We start from the raw sequence: 16,493 nt of genomic DNA on the forward strand, positions 1-16,493 counted from the left end.
GTGAATTAAACACACACTTGCAGCCCAAGCAAGGTCATACCACAGAACTCTAAACTGCAGTTGCTTTAGAAAAAAAGAAACTCATTGCTGATCAGTCTGACCTTCCATTGTGCTGGTTGCTAACACACACTTTTACAGAACACAGTCATTTTGAGGCCATTTCAGCAGACAAAAGCATGGTATAACTTCAAGATTAAGATGAAGCTTTCAAGTAGGTATTTCAGCATGTGACTGTCTGTTCTGAATGATTTAGCCTAAGGGGAGCCTAAGGTGGAGGTTCCTTTTACAGACCACAGGAACATAGAGGTATTGGTCTTCCAAAAGAACCTTCTGCAAAACTCTGTGGGACACTGCCCAGCCAGGACATCTTGGAGCATCATCATATATGCCCGCATTCATATAATTCTGGTAGTATTACAGATGTGTGGCCTAATAATACTTGCAGTAGTCTCTGCCATAAAGTGGATGTCTTTACCTACAGTTTGCATCACCCACCAACATTTTTCGTATGTTTTGCTTTACCTGCCTCTCTGGGTTAATCTAGTTTTATGTCTTCATAAATCAGACAACACAGCTCATTGCTATGATTACACTGAAATAAAGTCCTCTTTGTTTAATCACAGCCACTCTGCTTGCCCTACACTTCTGTTTCTCAGCAGGTCCTCAGATGCCTTGTTAAGACTTTCAAAGCCTCACAGCACACTGAGAAGAATGCAACTGTCCTGAGGCAATGAGAAAGTAACTTTACAACAATATAATTTATGAAACTCCAACTTCAGCATCCTTTTTTCCCTTTGTATGCAAAGCTAAACAGGAACTAGGGCTGCTGAATTAACCTGAAAGTTTATAATCTGAACTGTAGCTGACTTCTGCTCTCAGGGCTAGATCCCCACCTGGTATTTTCCCCACTGCTCCATTGAGGCTGGCTGCATGTAAATCACTGAAAACTCATCCCTTCTAAACACAAAACAAGTGTAACTTTCTATATTTGATTTTTTTTCTTTGATTTTTTATTTCCCCAATCCTTTATACAGTCATTATAGATGTTAAGAAGCCTGTTTTGGGAATGATTAATGCTATTAATACTTTTCTAATTCAATAAGCCCTCTCCTCTTTGAGCTCCTTGCAGTATTTTTCTGCTTTCCTCAGCTTCCCACTAATTCAAATCTATGACAAATGTGAGGCTTTGTCTCAGCTATTATTTCTCACATCTCACATCACATTATTTTCCCACATCAAATAAATTAGCAGACTTTCATTTCTTTCCCAGGAGTGATGCCCATATGTTGATGAAAGCAGCATAAAAATATTACCTGTTCAAACAGGAAGGGAACAGAAAAGATAGAAGGTATCTTTTATTCACTGTGCCATGCAAAAAGGAGATGAGGATCCCACTCCTTTCACCTCGACAGCGCCCACTATGTTGAACAATAAATATTACACGATTTGCAGCCTCCCCGCATCAATCTGGTTTAACTGCACCGTGTTATAATGTCCCTTCACAATCTCTTCATACAGTAGCAGTTATTTTAATCACACCACAGTACTTCAGTCACTGGGAAAGGATCAGCTGTCTTATCTAATGTCCACAATGCCCATCACATGGCACCAGCCCGGCAGAGCAGCATGCTGCTAATGCAGTTTTCTCTGTTTGGATAGTTAAAGATACATCTCCAGGCCAATTTGTACCTGTGTATTGTTGATAGACAGAGTGCCGCAGGCAAAGAGATACTGCATGCAGGAAATGGATTCTCATTAAACAGTGGTTTATTTTGTTCTCCGCATCTCCATCATCCATCTTCCCATTTCTCTGCCCACCCAAACTGCTAATGTGAATCAAAGCTACTTCCGCCACCACAGCTCCTAAACTGATGGGTGACGATACAATGATTGATTTGCCACTCCAGGACAAGTGGGTACGTATTGTACCACAGTGTGCTGGATCATGGATCTGTGCCAGCATTGGGGGTTTATGAATTTGGTTTTAGAAGTTCAGACCTGAGGGGACTACTGTGAATACCCAGCCTGAACACTTTTGGTTTTTGATGGGAGCACTGCCCTTCTAAAATCTTCCTTAGCAGCTTGTCTGAAGTCATCTGTGCTCCTCAGGAGACAGTATTCTGCTTATGTATTTCATATCTTACTTGCATGCTTGCTCTGAGGATGAAAAATGTAGAATTCCTTCAATTCCAAGATACGGGGGCAGTTTCAGATTCGTCATTTTCCAAGACAGGAAACCCTAACGTAATGTAAAAATATATTTTAAATATAAAGTGATGTAGTGAACAGCTTTTGCAAAGGAGTTTGAATCAGTGAGAAAAATACTGATGCAAACTGCTCTTTGAAAATATCCATAATAGAATCATAGAATCACAGAATGCTTTGTGTTGGAAGGGACCTTAGAGATCATCCAGTGCCAACCCCGTGCCATGTGCAGGGACACCTTCCACTAGACCAGGTTGCTTCAAGCCCCATCCTGTACTTTTATTCTTCTTTTGTGAGATTACCACAGTGTTTCAGGAGTTTTCTCATGTAATGAGGCCTTTTGAAACTCACTTTAAGATTGTCTCTTATGATACCGTTTGAAGAGGAAAGTCTCTGTGCTGGAGGAGAGCTTGCATACCTATCTCTCTGCTGCATTAGATCAGCAACATTAGGAATCAATTGCCAAAAGGGAAGTATTTTGCAGGTTCTTCTGGAGCAGCCCAGTAAGTAACTGAGCACAGGAGCCACTGCAGAATCCAAAAGGTCAAGGCAGGTGGGGATTTTTTATTTTGGTTTTCAGAGGAACAAATAAATTCAGGGAAATTTAGCTCTTAAAATTTTATCTTTGTTTTTTTTTGTAAGAGTTGAAACCAACCTCCAAACCCCACCTGTTTTGGGAAATGATTTAAAGAACAATAAGTCAGATAAGAACTTTAATCGGAGCCCATAATTGTTTTGCTTTGTTTTAGGTAAGGTTGTTTGTTTTTTTTCTTTTTGCTTTCTTTTAGATAAATCCTTACACAAGCACCTTCTCTTCTCTTTGCACTCCCCAACGGGTTGTGCCCTCCAGGGCAGAGAACACCTAATCAGGTCCTTAAATCATCACACTGGTAAAATCCATATTGGGATAAACAGTTTGGCCTAGCAAGGGCTGCACTTTTAACTTCCAGCTGTAATTTTTGGCAGGCACAATCTGGGATGTGGTGAGAAAGAGGAAAGCCTACGAACGCCTCCTAATCAGGGCCCCTTCGGCTGCAGAGTAATCCACTGATTTGGCACAGGGTGAACCTGGAGGGACACAAAGCCACAGCCTCTTCCAGAGCACAGCAGCAGTATATACCCAAGTCCTGAGGGCTCTGCTCTAGTGATCCCTAAGTTGAGGCAAGGGGACAGAAAATCACTGCCATTCCACTGAATAAATATGCTTTCTTTTGAATTTCCCTACTCTTCCTCCTCCTACCGCTCATCTCCTCTCCTCTGGAAACACCACAGATGAGAAAGGTTTGCAGGTAAGCAAAGAGGAGATGGCCACAGCAAATGACAGAGCCAGAGCTGTGTGCAGCACGCACTGATAAACCCCTGCCAAAGCCTTTCCCTTCTGAAACAGAATCCTTGTAATGGAAATAATTACCGAAGACACAGACAAAAACTACTTCTGAATGAAATTTAAGCTTCAGCAGACCACAGAACCGCCAGGAAATGCCAAGTCCAAGCAGCCATCCCTTCATCCTGAATTCACACCATTTTCTGTTTCTGTTTCCTGTGCAAAGTTATCAATCACTCAGAAAACTGTTGCCAGGAGGGAGGGGGGAGGGAGCTGTGGATCAAGCTTTGGATACAGAGTGCCTTGGGACAGCCTTCACCTGACTCTGCAAAAATACCAGACATGTTGAGAGGGGGCTCTCTGGAAATATGTGGTGTAATGCACAGTATTGAGCTAAAAAACAGCAATTTGAGGGGGGACTTTTGGCAATACCCAGAATGATGAGTATTAACGAGGGGAGAAAAAAAAGACGGGGGGGGGGTGGGGGGGAGGATGACAGAGGGGGGTCTCTGGCTATACCCAGTGCAGTATTGGGTACTGGGGGGAAACAAAACTGTATGACTTCGGGGGGGGGCACGGGGGGGGACGGGACGGGGACGACACATGGGACAACCCTCGGCAATCCCTAGAATGATGCTGTGTGACCTGGGTATTGCTGGCAGCACGCAGCACAGCACTGAGCTGCATGATTGCGTGGGGGAACCTCTGGCAATGTGCAGCGCTAAGGGGATGGGGGAGAATGACAGGATTTGGGGTGCGAACACCGCTGACGGCACAGAGTGATGCCCACAGGAAGTGGAGGGGCCACGGACACCCCAACCCCTCCGCAGCGCGCACCGAGCGCGCGTCACCTCAGCCACACACGCGCAAAACCCGCGCAGAGCCGCGCGGCGCAGTCACGCACTTTGCCCTAGTCCCCGTCCCAACGCACAGACACTCCGCAGCCACAGCGGAGGCCGCAGGGACAACGGTGCGGGTGCGCGCACACGAGCGGGCGCGGCCGCTTTAAGGGCGGCGGGGGCGCGCCTCCGGGGCGCCCGGCGCGCCTCCGCCTCGCCTCTCCGCTGCGCCGCGCTCCCTCCTCTCCCGCTCTCCCTCGCCCCGCTTTAAAGTCTCCGCCAGGATCCGGGCTCGCCCGGCACTTCCTGTACGGCAGGATGGAGCGCGCCGGGGCCCCGGCTGACCGCCGCCCGCCCGCCCGTGCGCGAAGGCGGCTCTGAGCGCCCCGTCCGCGGCATGCCGCGCTCCCCGCTGCCAGCGTGAGGCCCGCACCCCGCCGAGCGGGGGGACCCCGCGACTCTGCCCTACCCCACACCCGGGGTGAGGGGTTTATTTTCGCCCCCCCCCCTTGAAGATTCGAGCGGGAGCCCCCCGCTTCTTCCCGCAGGAAGAGAGAGGGCTGCGGGAGAAACTTATTTTCAACAAGTTCGGGGCTTTTTTTTCTTTTATTTTTTTTTCATTTTAATTATTATTTTTTTTTCCACCCTGTGCGTTAATTATTTCAGTCCCTCTCCCCTTTCGATGTGCGGCTTTGGACATGCGGAGGCTACTGCAACCGTGTTGGTGGATCTTTTTCTTGAAAATCACCAGCTCCGTGCTCCATGATGTGGTGTGCTTCCCCGGTGAGTGAGCGCGGCGCTTCGGGAGCGGGGGGGGTGGGGGTCCCGCTGCTTCCGATACACGTGTCCGCGACCCCCGTCTGGGGTACCGCCGAGGCACCCCGCGAGTACGGAGGATGCGCTAGGGACCGTGGTGATGGAGTGGCTGCTCCGATGCCGGCTTTCCCTCAGCTCCGCAGCACCCTCCCGGCTGTGGGCAGCGCTGCCCGCGAGTGGGGCCGTGAGCGGTGCCCGGGTTCCCGGCGCGGTATCCGAGCTTCCCGGTGCACTGCAGCCGCCGATGGAGCGGAGCGGGCGGGGAACGGGAGGTCGTATGCGCTAGCCGTGCTCCGTGGGGTTGCTTGCGGGGCCCCCCTTTGTGCTGCGGGACTGCCGCCCGCCGCCCCGCAGGGAGCGCGGCTCTGAGCCCTTGTTGCAGCGTCGCCTCCGCCGCCAAAAACTTGGCTGTGCGCGGGTCTCCGCTCACCGCACCCGCGTCCGCGGTGCGTGTCTCGCCCTGCCGGCGCCTCACCTTGCCGGGGGCGGGTGGTGGTGGGGGGCGCGCCCGCTCCGCACCGGGGCTGCTCTGTGCAGACACCACCGCACGCCCGCGGGAGAGGGGTTATGCGGGCGGGGAGCACCCAGCGCGCACCGTGCTTAACACGCACGCATAACCCGCACCCCATGGCTTGTGCCTGTCGCTCTCGCTCCGCACCGTAACGCAGGGGCTGGGGCTGCCGGGGCCGGATGGGCCCTGGGACTCCGAGTCCCCCCCAGAGAAGCCCCTCCGGGCCGGGGGGAACTCGCGGGGCTCCGGCTCTCGCCGCCTCCGCAGTGCCCGCACTCGGCCGTTAGGGGCGCTCTAGGGCCGCCGGGCTACCCCGCGGGGCCGCGCGTAACCCTCCGCCGGCGCGCCGTCCCCCGCCTCGAGCGCGGGCTGGATTTACTGTCTTGTGTCCCGTCCCCTCCCGCATCAAGGGTTGTCCTGACCGTGGCTTCGAGCCCCCGGGAGCCGTTCGGTTATTCCCCGTTCCCTGCGCTTCGGCGGGGTGATGTGGGGGGCGCGAGCAGAGCGCACCCCTGCCACCGTTCCTCTTGACCCTCGATGGGTGTCTGATGCGGCCCCAGTCATTGGCTGTGTCGGTTCGGTTGTGCGAGTGTGGAAAGGAAGGCTTAAATTCTGGGAGCTTCATAAGAACTTCCACTTCTCTTTCTTTCCCTTTTTCCCTAAAATACACTTTTTTTTTTTTTCCCTAAGGCAGAGATAAGCAGTTAGACCCATCTTCTCCCAGTCCTTCCAGCAGTTTCTCACATGGTAAAACGATTTGAAGCAAAAACCAAATACATTGGAGAGAAGGGTTAATACCTCTGCAGCTCTTGAAGAAACATTTATCTTCTTTGTATTGATTTCTTCTCAATTTCAGGCCTCAGAGTGAAGTCTTTCTCTCTGGTTCTGATATATATTGTACAGTAATTACATCTAGAAGGCAGGCTTCAGGAATGCTTCAGGAAAACAAGCCGTGATGTGGGTTTAATATGACAGTGTTGCACTACTCGCTGATATACACCAGTGAGGCTTGAACCAGTTGATATTTGCATTACGGTTTGAATAGGAAGATTAATGTCAGCAGAGAGTAGTAGGTCTGTGGATGTTTGCTGTGTGTTGGTAAACTCTTTAGTGCTGGAAGGCCTGAGAGAGCTGTGTAACACTTCAGAATGCTTTGGGGCTCTTCATGGCTAAAGGTTTGCTGGAAAGCAAACTATTTTGTAGGAGGGTTTTTATGGGTTTAGTTTCTGCACAGAGCTACTGTGTTAGCCCTCAGTGCTTGCTCACTGCTGTATGCTGCCTCCTGAAGAGCAGTGATGTCTGGTGTGCATGCATGTGTGCGTGCAAGGGGGTGTGAGCGAGGCAGCGTGATAAACCAGACTCTGATCCAGTACATCCGAGATGCCTGAGGCAGGGAAGCTGCAGGGAGGATCTCAGTGGACTATAACAGGACATTGGTGCTGACAGCATCCAATGGAAAATCATTGGAATTTGTCTTGGCGGGGAATCCCATCAAGATATTAACTGTTTAGTATCTACCACAAATGTTTTGGTGCCTTTTCATGGCACTTTCTAGAGAGGATTAGTGAATTAAGGCACTTATTTTACATGTTAATTCACAAGCATCTTTCTTCTCTGCATTTCAAATCTAGTTCTCTTTAAACTGAAGAGAGGTCACCATGTATTCTCTCCCCTGCAAATTACTTTACTTTCTGAAGAAACATAAAGGCTATTTATTTCCTTTGTTCAGTGACAACAAATGAACCATGTAGAAAATAAGCCTTTGCAGTGTTCTTTTGTTCTGAGGACCGTAATAGGTTTTCACTGTTTAAGTAGGTATCTTTTGCTGTTGTTCCTTTGGTTGCAGTAAGAGGAGGGAGTCATTCTTGCACAAACAATATGTGGGCAAGGTTTTGCTCTTTCTGAAGTGTTTAGTGCATTTCTCTGTGGGCTTGTCACTGGTAATTGCATTGCTTAATAAATCAAACTAAGACAAGGTAAGAGAGGTTGTTTCCATGGGGTCTGTTTGCTCATTAATCTAAATTCACAGTACCAGAAATCAGCAAGGCACAAATATTAACCTTGCTGTGATATACTTGGTGTCCAGTTTCTCAGTGCTTTACCAAGAGAGGATAAATACTTTTTGTGAAGGAAAAAGTATGTGTGTGTGCAGTCATGAGCTGTTGCTGTGATGATCCTGTCACCTAAGGAGTGACAATTGTTAGCGTTCCCTTGGGCTAGATGCATAAATGAAAGTAATTTTCTTGATTCTGGATTAGCTCAGGTAATGGATCAAGTTGTTGCTGACCTGGTCACTGCCAGGTAACTGTGAATGGGTTTTGTATTTTGAGTCTTTCTGGTTCTGAGTTGAGAGTTAATTTTACATGTAACTGACTACTGCTTGGAGGAAGAAATATACTAGGAGCTTTTCCCTTCTAATCAAGTGCTACTTCAGGTATTTCTAAAGGCATGGAGGAGAATGGCTTTCTTTATGAAAGGTTTTGCAGAGGAAGGTGCATTGTGCACGTAGAGAAATACGGAATGTACAGGAGAGGGCCCTCCAAGACTTTATTTAGTCCTGTGGCTTTTATGAAGATGACACTTCTTACATTTTAATTATCCCTTATTTTCAGTGCCTTTTTAAAATATGCTTTACGTTACGGGAAATTGCTAATGGAGTCCTTGTAGATAAAGAATGTCAAGTGAGCCTATCCCACGCTGTAAGAGCTGAGCTTGCTATGTGCTTCTGGGGGGAAAACTCGAGGGAGAGCTTTGCTATCTGTTAGCTGGTTTACAGGAGCTGATTTGTGGTTAATAGAGCCTGGACACAGGTTTCCAAAGTCTGAGTGCTCACAGGAGCTAGCTGCACTAGTAGCCAAGGTAAGAGGCTATTGAATTTGGGAGAGGAAGAAGAGGCATCACAGTGGAAGGGATTTTGGTATATCCAAAAAGGAAAGGAACACAATTTGAGGATAACTGGAATTCTCTCAGTCCTGTCTGCAGTGTCTAAGAAAACCTGTATCAAGGCTGGGGACATTGCTCTGCTTGAAGGAGTGAGGAGGATTGTTTGCCTGTGTGTATGAGTTAGGATTCTATTACTGCTCCTTCATCTGCTATCTCCTTTTTGTCTAAGAAATGGGGACAAAAGGGGGCTTGATACTGTTCAGAAAATAGGTGTCTTGGTCAGAGCAGTGAGGAGCTTGTGTGAGTGTGGCACAGCGATGTCACATCATTCACCTGCCCCTCTGCAGCCATGCTAGGAACCTCTGCTGAGGAAATAGGTCTTGCTGGGTGGCAAAAAAATAACCAAACCCCACCTATTGATTTTGGTAGGGTGATGGTTTCACTCCCTGTTCCTGGGTCTTTGCAGGGAGAAGTGTCTGAAGTTATGTGCATCCAGTCTGTTAAAGCTGGACTGTTACCAAGATGTGCAAATTTAATAGCTGGTGTTTGTTTCCAATTACAGAAATGACAGATAGCGGTGAGGACTCTATCCACCTTATGATCAGTGCTCAAGGGCTAACGTACTTAGAGTTTTCCGAAATAAAATTACATGAACATTAACTCTGATATCAATGTTGAAGTTTCATGGTTGAATTCAAGAAATGGACTTCAAACTATTAATCTCAGCTGTCCTTGAAAAAACACAGATCATTGGGTTGCTGCTTTTTAGCAGCCGAATGATCACGTGGCACGATGTGCTCTGAAGCCTCAGGGTGCAGTAGTAACACTGTACTTTAGGTAATATGTAACTTTAATCTGAGAAATTACAAAGAAAGAAAGCTGATTTGTTTGCCCAAATGACTGTGCTTCCATTTTTAAAGATCACAGTTGCTTCTGTGTGTTGACGAAATAGTAATTATTCATGTTTACATGCCATCCTGCTTAAAGTTTAATTCTAAACAACAATTTTTTAGTATTTTGGGAAGTGGAATCTCATCAGACAAATTTTCTTAAAAGACATGGCATCATCTAAGGATGCAGATACGCACCAAATGTGTTAATTTATGCTTTTATAGATCCCTTTTGGGGACTGCTTGCTGCTTTACGTGCCTAAATATCTTTACACATCTTTCTCTTCTTCAGGAAGTAAATTGTCGATATTGCTTCCAAGTGAAAACTGTGAACCTGCATCTTCTTGCACCAGGTTGGTGGGAATGTGACTTCAGTTGCCAGAGTTACTCTCAGGAAGAATTAGCCTGTATCAGTTTCGTAGAGACATGCAAGGGCTGGAAACAAAGCAGAGGAGGAAGGTGTAAATTAATGCACTCTTTCAAATAAAGCAGGGGAATGCGGGGCTTGGCCAACTGGAGATGCCCAACTAAGAGAGTAACTGTAGGTGAAAGCACTAGTTTCTGCTTTTGTGTGTCTATAAACCTTCAGGGAAAGCCAAAAAAAATTGCAGAATGATCCTTGGTTGCTATTAATTTTTCCATTACGAAGTATCTTGTGGTAGTGCTGATGATCATGTTACCCATGCTGTAAGCTACAGCTACCCATCCACATTACTTACCCTGGGACAAGTCAAAAGTTGCTTCTTTCTTTTAATGCTGCTTACACATGGTACAGTTCTCCAGAGTGGTCTTGCCCACCTCAGTGAGGACAGGGGTACTCTTAGATGACTCAGGGCTCCTTTGGTCATGTCTTGAAGTGCTTGCCTTTTAATGTACAGTTGTCTTCTTGAGGCACAGCTGCCAGGGCATAGTGGTTAACGCCTTGAGCTCTCACATATTTATAGCCTCAGCAGAGGCTCATCCCACCCAGCAAATGAACAGATGAATGAGGGTGCAGATTGCAAGCACAGCAGTGAAGATCCTGCAATACTCCATGGGTGTTGCTGTGCTTTTTTAATTTTTCCTTTTCTCTGATTGCTGATGGGAAGCTGAAGGAAGCAGTGATGGTGAATCAACTCCCCAGCTGACTGGAGGAGGAGGGAGGACACAGGGCAGTAAGGAAATGGAGAAATTTGTGCAATCACTGTAAGATATGTTTTTATTACACTGAATGGGGCTCACTTTACAGCAATTTGAATTACTCTTCAAGTGAACTATGGTTAAAGTAAAATCAGTTTGTACCCGGCCCTTCTGTGTTTCTTCATGTGGTTTTATTATGCGCCACCAAGTTTGCTTGGGAGTTGAAGTACCGGCGTTCTTCATTACCAAGTCATTTGAATAATGATGAACCATTTTCTAGAACTTAAAACTTGACCGCATTGTGCACCTGCCAGCAGCACTGACACATAAAACCTCAGTTGACGTGGGTATTGCAGGCTGCCTGTGCATAAATGCTGCAGTGATGCCTCAATGTGCTTATCCTGTGCCAGTGCCCTTTGAGGGGGTTTGCATTCAGAGCATGGAGGCCTTAGCAGAGGAAATGTAGGTGTTTTGAGACTTGGGTGCTTAGCTTAGGAAAGCTGCTTTGAAAAAGTCCTTTTCTCTGCTTGCAGATATGTAATGAGTGATACCTTAAGCTCTGAAGAGCTGCATTGATATTTAGGAGCAAAATGTGAGCTATTATTTGGTCCTGGGATAGCTGTTTTATTCTCTTCTTTGGAAATAGAATGTTCCTGTCTCCCTGAGCGTGTGTTGTGAAAGTTCTGTTGGGAGTCAGTTTATCCTGCTGACAGTAACAAAAACTATCTGGTAACTCCTTGCAGGTGAAGTGGGCAGTTCAGTTTTCCAGCACTTCACTCTTTCCATCTTCTATCCTTGCAGGAAGCTTGTAAGAGACAGACATAATTCTGTGTACTTGCTTTAATCCAAGCAGTGCCTTGCTCTTTCCTTACTCCTATAAAAGCATCTGCAATTTGGGTTATTGTATTTTTATCAGTCTGAAGTCTTAGACCTGGAATTGCTTAGTCAGTTTGTCAGACTGGTTTAAACAACAGTGTTAGTTTCCCAGAGTGGAAGAGGACTTCACCATGACAAGTGGTGAGCGCTGAATGTGTGTGATCTGAAGGTGGCATCCCTTGTGCCAGTGCACTGGACAAGCCATTTTTCTACTGCAGAGGTAAACAGAAACAGTTCTGTCCTGCCCCTTGCTCATCCTCAGCAGTTAGAAAGTTAGGTTTTTTGGGCCTCATTCCATTCCTTTAGAAGAAGGATGTCTGTGAAGTAAACCCTGCGCTGCTGAGGACCAGTCCTGCCTTTGTGTCATTTTGGTGTGCTTAGAAATGCTCTCCTTATGGTTGTGTATTTATCCAAGTCTCAGTTTAATCATTATTTATCATGTGCCTCAGCATGAGACTGTCGTGTCTGTCCTACTTTCCCTGTGGAAACTCCAGGCTGAGCCAATAAAGATACTACTGGCTTTCAAATAATTAAGTGCAGATCTACATTGCTATCACAAGTGAATTTAGGGATTACATTTTCGATAGACTTTCACTGCTATTTAGATTCCTAAAGTACTTTCAGACGTTAGGAGATTATGGCATAGATTTCTGGCAGTCCAAGTGGAAATAAGGGTTTGTGCAGCATGACTGTCTCTTAACATTTGCATCCATTCAGCAGGTAGGCATGGAGAGCCAGTTGAAGGTTTGTTCTTGCTGGCCTACCTGCTGCTTGTAACTAGTTTTCTCATATTCTTACAGTGCAGTATCTCCTGTATTCTGAATTTAAATCCGTGCTTAAAACTACAACTAAACTTTGCCTGTTGACAGCAGTTGCATCATATTTTAATTGGTGAGAATCGCTAATGGAGTGTTCAGGTTCTAAAATTAGTTGTTTGTTTTTCCTTCTTTGCCCAAGGGTTTTGCATCAGATTTGTACAGTTTCTGTAAAACTGTTTGTGTTCCAAAGCAACACCTTTGTGCAGCTTTAGCTATTTAAATAAGTGTTAAAAGGATGGGCTCAGTGACAGCAGGTTCAGAAACTGTGATTTTTCTTAAAGTTGTTTCTTACTACATTGTTTATGCATTGTAAAGTGCTTCTGTTTACTGTGAATTAATTCACTGTCATCTTTGTAAACCTGAGGTGCAAAATGTGCAAGTTTGTAATGTTTTATCTTAATGGCAGGTCCTCTGCTGCTGCAGATTGTCCTAGCACAATTGATATGAATGTATCTGTGGCATCTTTCATCAGGTGAGGATTTGCACAGTAACCCTCATCAGGACATTACTCAAGAAAAACTGTGCATATTCTCTTCAGCATTTCCATAGGCTGGCTTTGTAACAAAGGTGCCCAGTTTTAACACTGCCTTTATGTTTTAATACTGTCTTTATGCTTCTTGGAGGTTTTTACTATGCGGTGAAATGTAAACCCACCTCTTTGTGCTTGCTGTGAAGCAGAGGTGTCCAGTCCATCCATTAAAATTCTCTTTGGAGTGCTTGTTATGTGTACCAGTCCAGGGGATTGCTCTGTTATACTGCACCTAATTTTTGACCGAAGCTTTGAGGTTTTCTGTCAATGGCTGTCTGTTGTTTGTGTGGTTTTTATCAATTGCTTCTTTGATGCAGATTGAAGTGATACTGACCTGCTTTTCCTTGAACAGTTACCAAAATAACCCAAAAAGCAATTGAGTTAGTCACTGTGGCTGTGATTCTCAAACTGCAAATACGCATCCACTTTAACAACTGTCTTTTATATTTGGCTTTTCTCTAGTAGTTTAAAGAGCCCTCTGATGTTTTAGTTACCATGAGGTGCTTGCGCATTACAGTAAAACCATGTCACAATGTCCTGAGTAACTCGGTGACCAAACTCTGCAAGCCCTTTGCCATCAGATTTCATCTAGTCCTTTTACAATTTTTGTAGCATTCTTTTTCTTTCCCTCTTCTCCATTTTTTTTTTCCCCCGGCTTATTTTCAGAAGGGTGCACACCAGAGCTCAACACTGGTCGTATTCATATCATACGTGCATGATGCTATTGCCCTTTCTGTTTGTCCAAGGATTTCCAGTGGCCTGCTTTTCTGCTGCAGCAAGAAAGAGCATGTTTATTGTTTGCCTGCTATGACTTACAGGTGGTTATTGAAGTCGGTGCTGAACAGCGTAGTCTGCTGTTCAGTGGATGTGGCCTGGATCAAGGTTTTAACTTTAATAAAGTAAACTCTTTGAATATTTTTTTATTTTTATTTTTTCCATGTGTGCAATGCTGTAATGATAATTTTAACAGTGGTGAGCAACTCAGGCCTCTTTGACTGAAGTCCTCTGCAGTCTTAGTGTCATCGTTTGTTCTGGCTTTGTTTCCTTTTGCAGCCTAACAGTTTTTAAGGAGGCAGCAGTTGGTACATCCTGTAATAGTCCAGGTGCTTGCTGTGGAGTTCTCGGTTAAGCATTGTGTGAAGCTTTCAGTTTACAGCTCCAGAACATGACTGTGACTTTCTGGTCATAGTTGTCACCCTTCTGTGATAACACTGATGTGGCTAACACTTGAGCTTCATCAGAAACTCAGGAATGGGGGTTACTGCTTGAATGTAGCCCCAAGGAGGCAGTAGATTTCTTAGGAATGTGGGTTTTGTCCCCATCCGTTCCCTCACCCCTTTATACCGAAACCATGCTGCTGCTTTTGGTATAAAGTGTTTCTTGTAGTGTCCTCTTTTTCTGCTGCTGCTGGATGCAGAGGACTGGATATTGAGCCAGCTGCAAGAGTTTAGAAGATCTGCTCTGTTGCCATGGCCCTTTTTCCACTAGGGTGGCTTCCCTTTGATGCTGTCACTCTCCACCTCGATTGTTTTAGGCAAACTTGCCCCGTGCATCAGATGAGGGAAAAACAATTCCTTCTCTCCCAGCTAATATTACCTTGTCTGGGAAGAGACTGGTGTCTCTGAAGGTAGGTGAGAAGGTGAAGAGATCCTTATGACTGAAGTAGAGGGGGAGTCCAATCTTGCAAATACGATAGTCTTCACAAAAAAATGATGAGAAGCCCTGATCCCTACCTAGTAGCTAATATTGGATCAATGTCTGGCATGCTGAAAGGATCATAATCTTAATCGTGCTTGATCAGTACTGATCCTTCTCATGTGCTTCAGGAGGATGTAGTGCAGCATGAGCCAGGCAGGCGCTGGCAGCACACGCAGCCTGGAGAGCACAGGGCAGTGAGCAGGCAGTCTGCCAGGAAGGTTTCAACTAGTCTTTACAGTGATGGACTAGATGGCCATCTCCAAAAGTCCCTTCCAGCGTTGTTCTGTGCTGCACATACCTTACTGCACATTTGAAGTCCCTGGTTGTCTCTGGGGACTGGAGGAATAAAGTGGAGCTGCAGCCTGTGTGGTCAGAGAGCCTCTGCTGTGCATGGAAGGGGAGCCTGATGCCCAACGGTATTACTTGCTGGAGCGTGAAGCCTGCAAGTAATGGTAATACAAATGTATTTCAATTTGTAACCTGGCCTTCTGTATCAAGATTGGACTGCTTCTATTGCACATGTACATCACTTGGGGAAACATGCTGATAGTACTTAACATTTAATTGCTTCTCTTGATTTTATTTGTAAATTAGAATCCAGAGGATCTGCAAGAGGAAAAAAAAACCAACCCAACAAACCAGTAGAGCTTAATTGGACAGCACTTTAACAAAAAAAGACGTGTAACTTTCCAGCTTTTGGAGCAGAGACAAATGCAAACTTACCTATTGATCCATATGTATGATATCATATTTTAGCTACTGTCTAAACTGAGGTCATCTGTATGCTAGATTGCTTCAGAATCTGTCTATCTTATCACATCTTGTACTCATTTACAGTTGTTTCCATTTCTGGCCTTGTTGCAGAGACAGCTAGTGTTTCAACCTAAATTAAAATCAATAAGAAGCAATTTCATTTGTTTTTTAACTACTGGAGCAGACTTTTTTTTGGTAAACCTCTGTATGCTCAAATAAGTCACTTTGTTCTTTCCATCAAGGTAATTGCCAGACCTTATTAATTCTTAATTTTTGCATATGGAGGAAGGGGTTTATTTTCCAAAGTGCCTAAGAGAATGTCAACAGTAATTTAAAAACAAACATGTATTTTAAATCATTGCTGAGAAATAGCTGCAATAAAGAACTCTTGGCAATTAGAAGTAGTTTAAAAACGTCTTGAGGGGAAGCATATGCTTGGGGCTGCGGTGAATGCTGTTGACATAGGAATTCTGCACTGGCAGGGGAGCACAGACTTCCCCCTGGTGCATTTGGGCAGTGCTCTGCAGGGAGGACTTCCAGTGGAAAATGTACAGTCTGGGTCTCTGTGTCTTCAGTCCTTGGCTTGGATCCTTCTGCATCACACCAATTCATGTAAGAAGCTGTTGTCATGTTGTCAGCTGGCTTTTACCACCCAGCCAGCAGAGTGCCAGCAATAACAGTTAACCTGGGTCAAATTCAACATGGAATTCAGACTGAAGCAATGTTGGTACTTCCTAGATAAGGCAATGGTGAACCGTAACATAATATTAGAGTAAATATCTGAAGGTAACGCTCTGATGCAGTGTTCGAAATGGGATGTGTTGCTGCTCTGGCACGTTGATCACAGAGGCAGGAAATCTCCTTCCTTAGTTTGTAGTGGAGGCTGCCCAGATGGATGGAGATGGTCACATTACTGTGGAAAACGGTTTCATTGGAAACATAAACCCTGTGTTTCTGAAGGTTCGGTTCTCAGTGGCAAGGCTTCCCGTCCCTGATGTAGGTGGCTGGTTGGAGGAAACAGTTTGTGTCTTAAGAAACAGTATTTCCAGAAATGGCAGACCAGCTGCTGTGATGGAGAATCTGGCTCTTGCATGGATGCTTTTGGTACGGTGCTTGCCAGGTTCAGCACCTACCAGTGCTGGGCCAGCGTCTGTATGAACATTTCTGTTCTCCTGCATCTTTTAAGTTATGCAAGGTGAGACTAAATGCATGCTGATGTTTTTGTCAGATGA

General features: G+C 45.7%; 1 protein-coding gene across 3 annotated transcripts in view; it reads left to right on the top strand.

The window, feature by feature from the left end:
* Window positions 1-3,192: 3,192 nt before the first annotated feature.
* The window catches only part of PTPRG (protein tyrosine phosphatase receptor type G), a 404,913-nt gene continuing 391,612 nt past the window's right edge, over window positions 3,193-16,493 (top strand). The window contains exons 1-2 of one of the 3 annotated variants that reach the window (XM_061472858.1): window positions 3,193-3,494; window positions 5,035-5,151. In XM_061472858.1, the coding sequence (XP_061328842.1) occupies window positions 5,067-5,151 (85 nt within the window). In that variant the 5' untranslated portion in view covers window positions 3,193-3,494; window positions 5,035-5,066. Of the gene's footprint in view, window positions 3,495-4,594; window positions 4,850-5,034; window positions 5,152-16,493 lie in introns of those variants that run through there. The other 2 variants (XM_061472855.1, XM_061472857.1) reach the window with 2 other exon arrangements.

This window comes from Pezoporus flaviventris, unplaced genomic scaffold, assembly GCF_033815535.1.
Source record: "Pezoporus flaviventris isolate CSIRO_AGI_PZ_B2104156 unplaced genomic scaffold, CSIRO_AGI_Pfla_v1 ptg000073l, whole genome shotgun sequence".
NCBI classification, from domain to species: domain Eukaryota; kingdom Metazoa; phylum Chordata; class Aves; order Psittaciformes; family Psittacidae; genus Pezoporus; species Pezoporus flaviventris.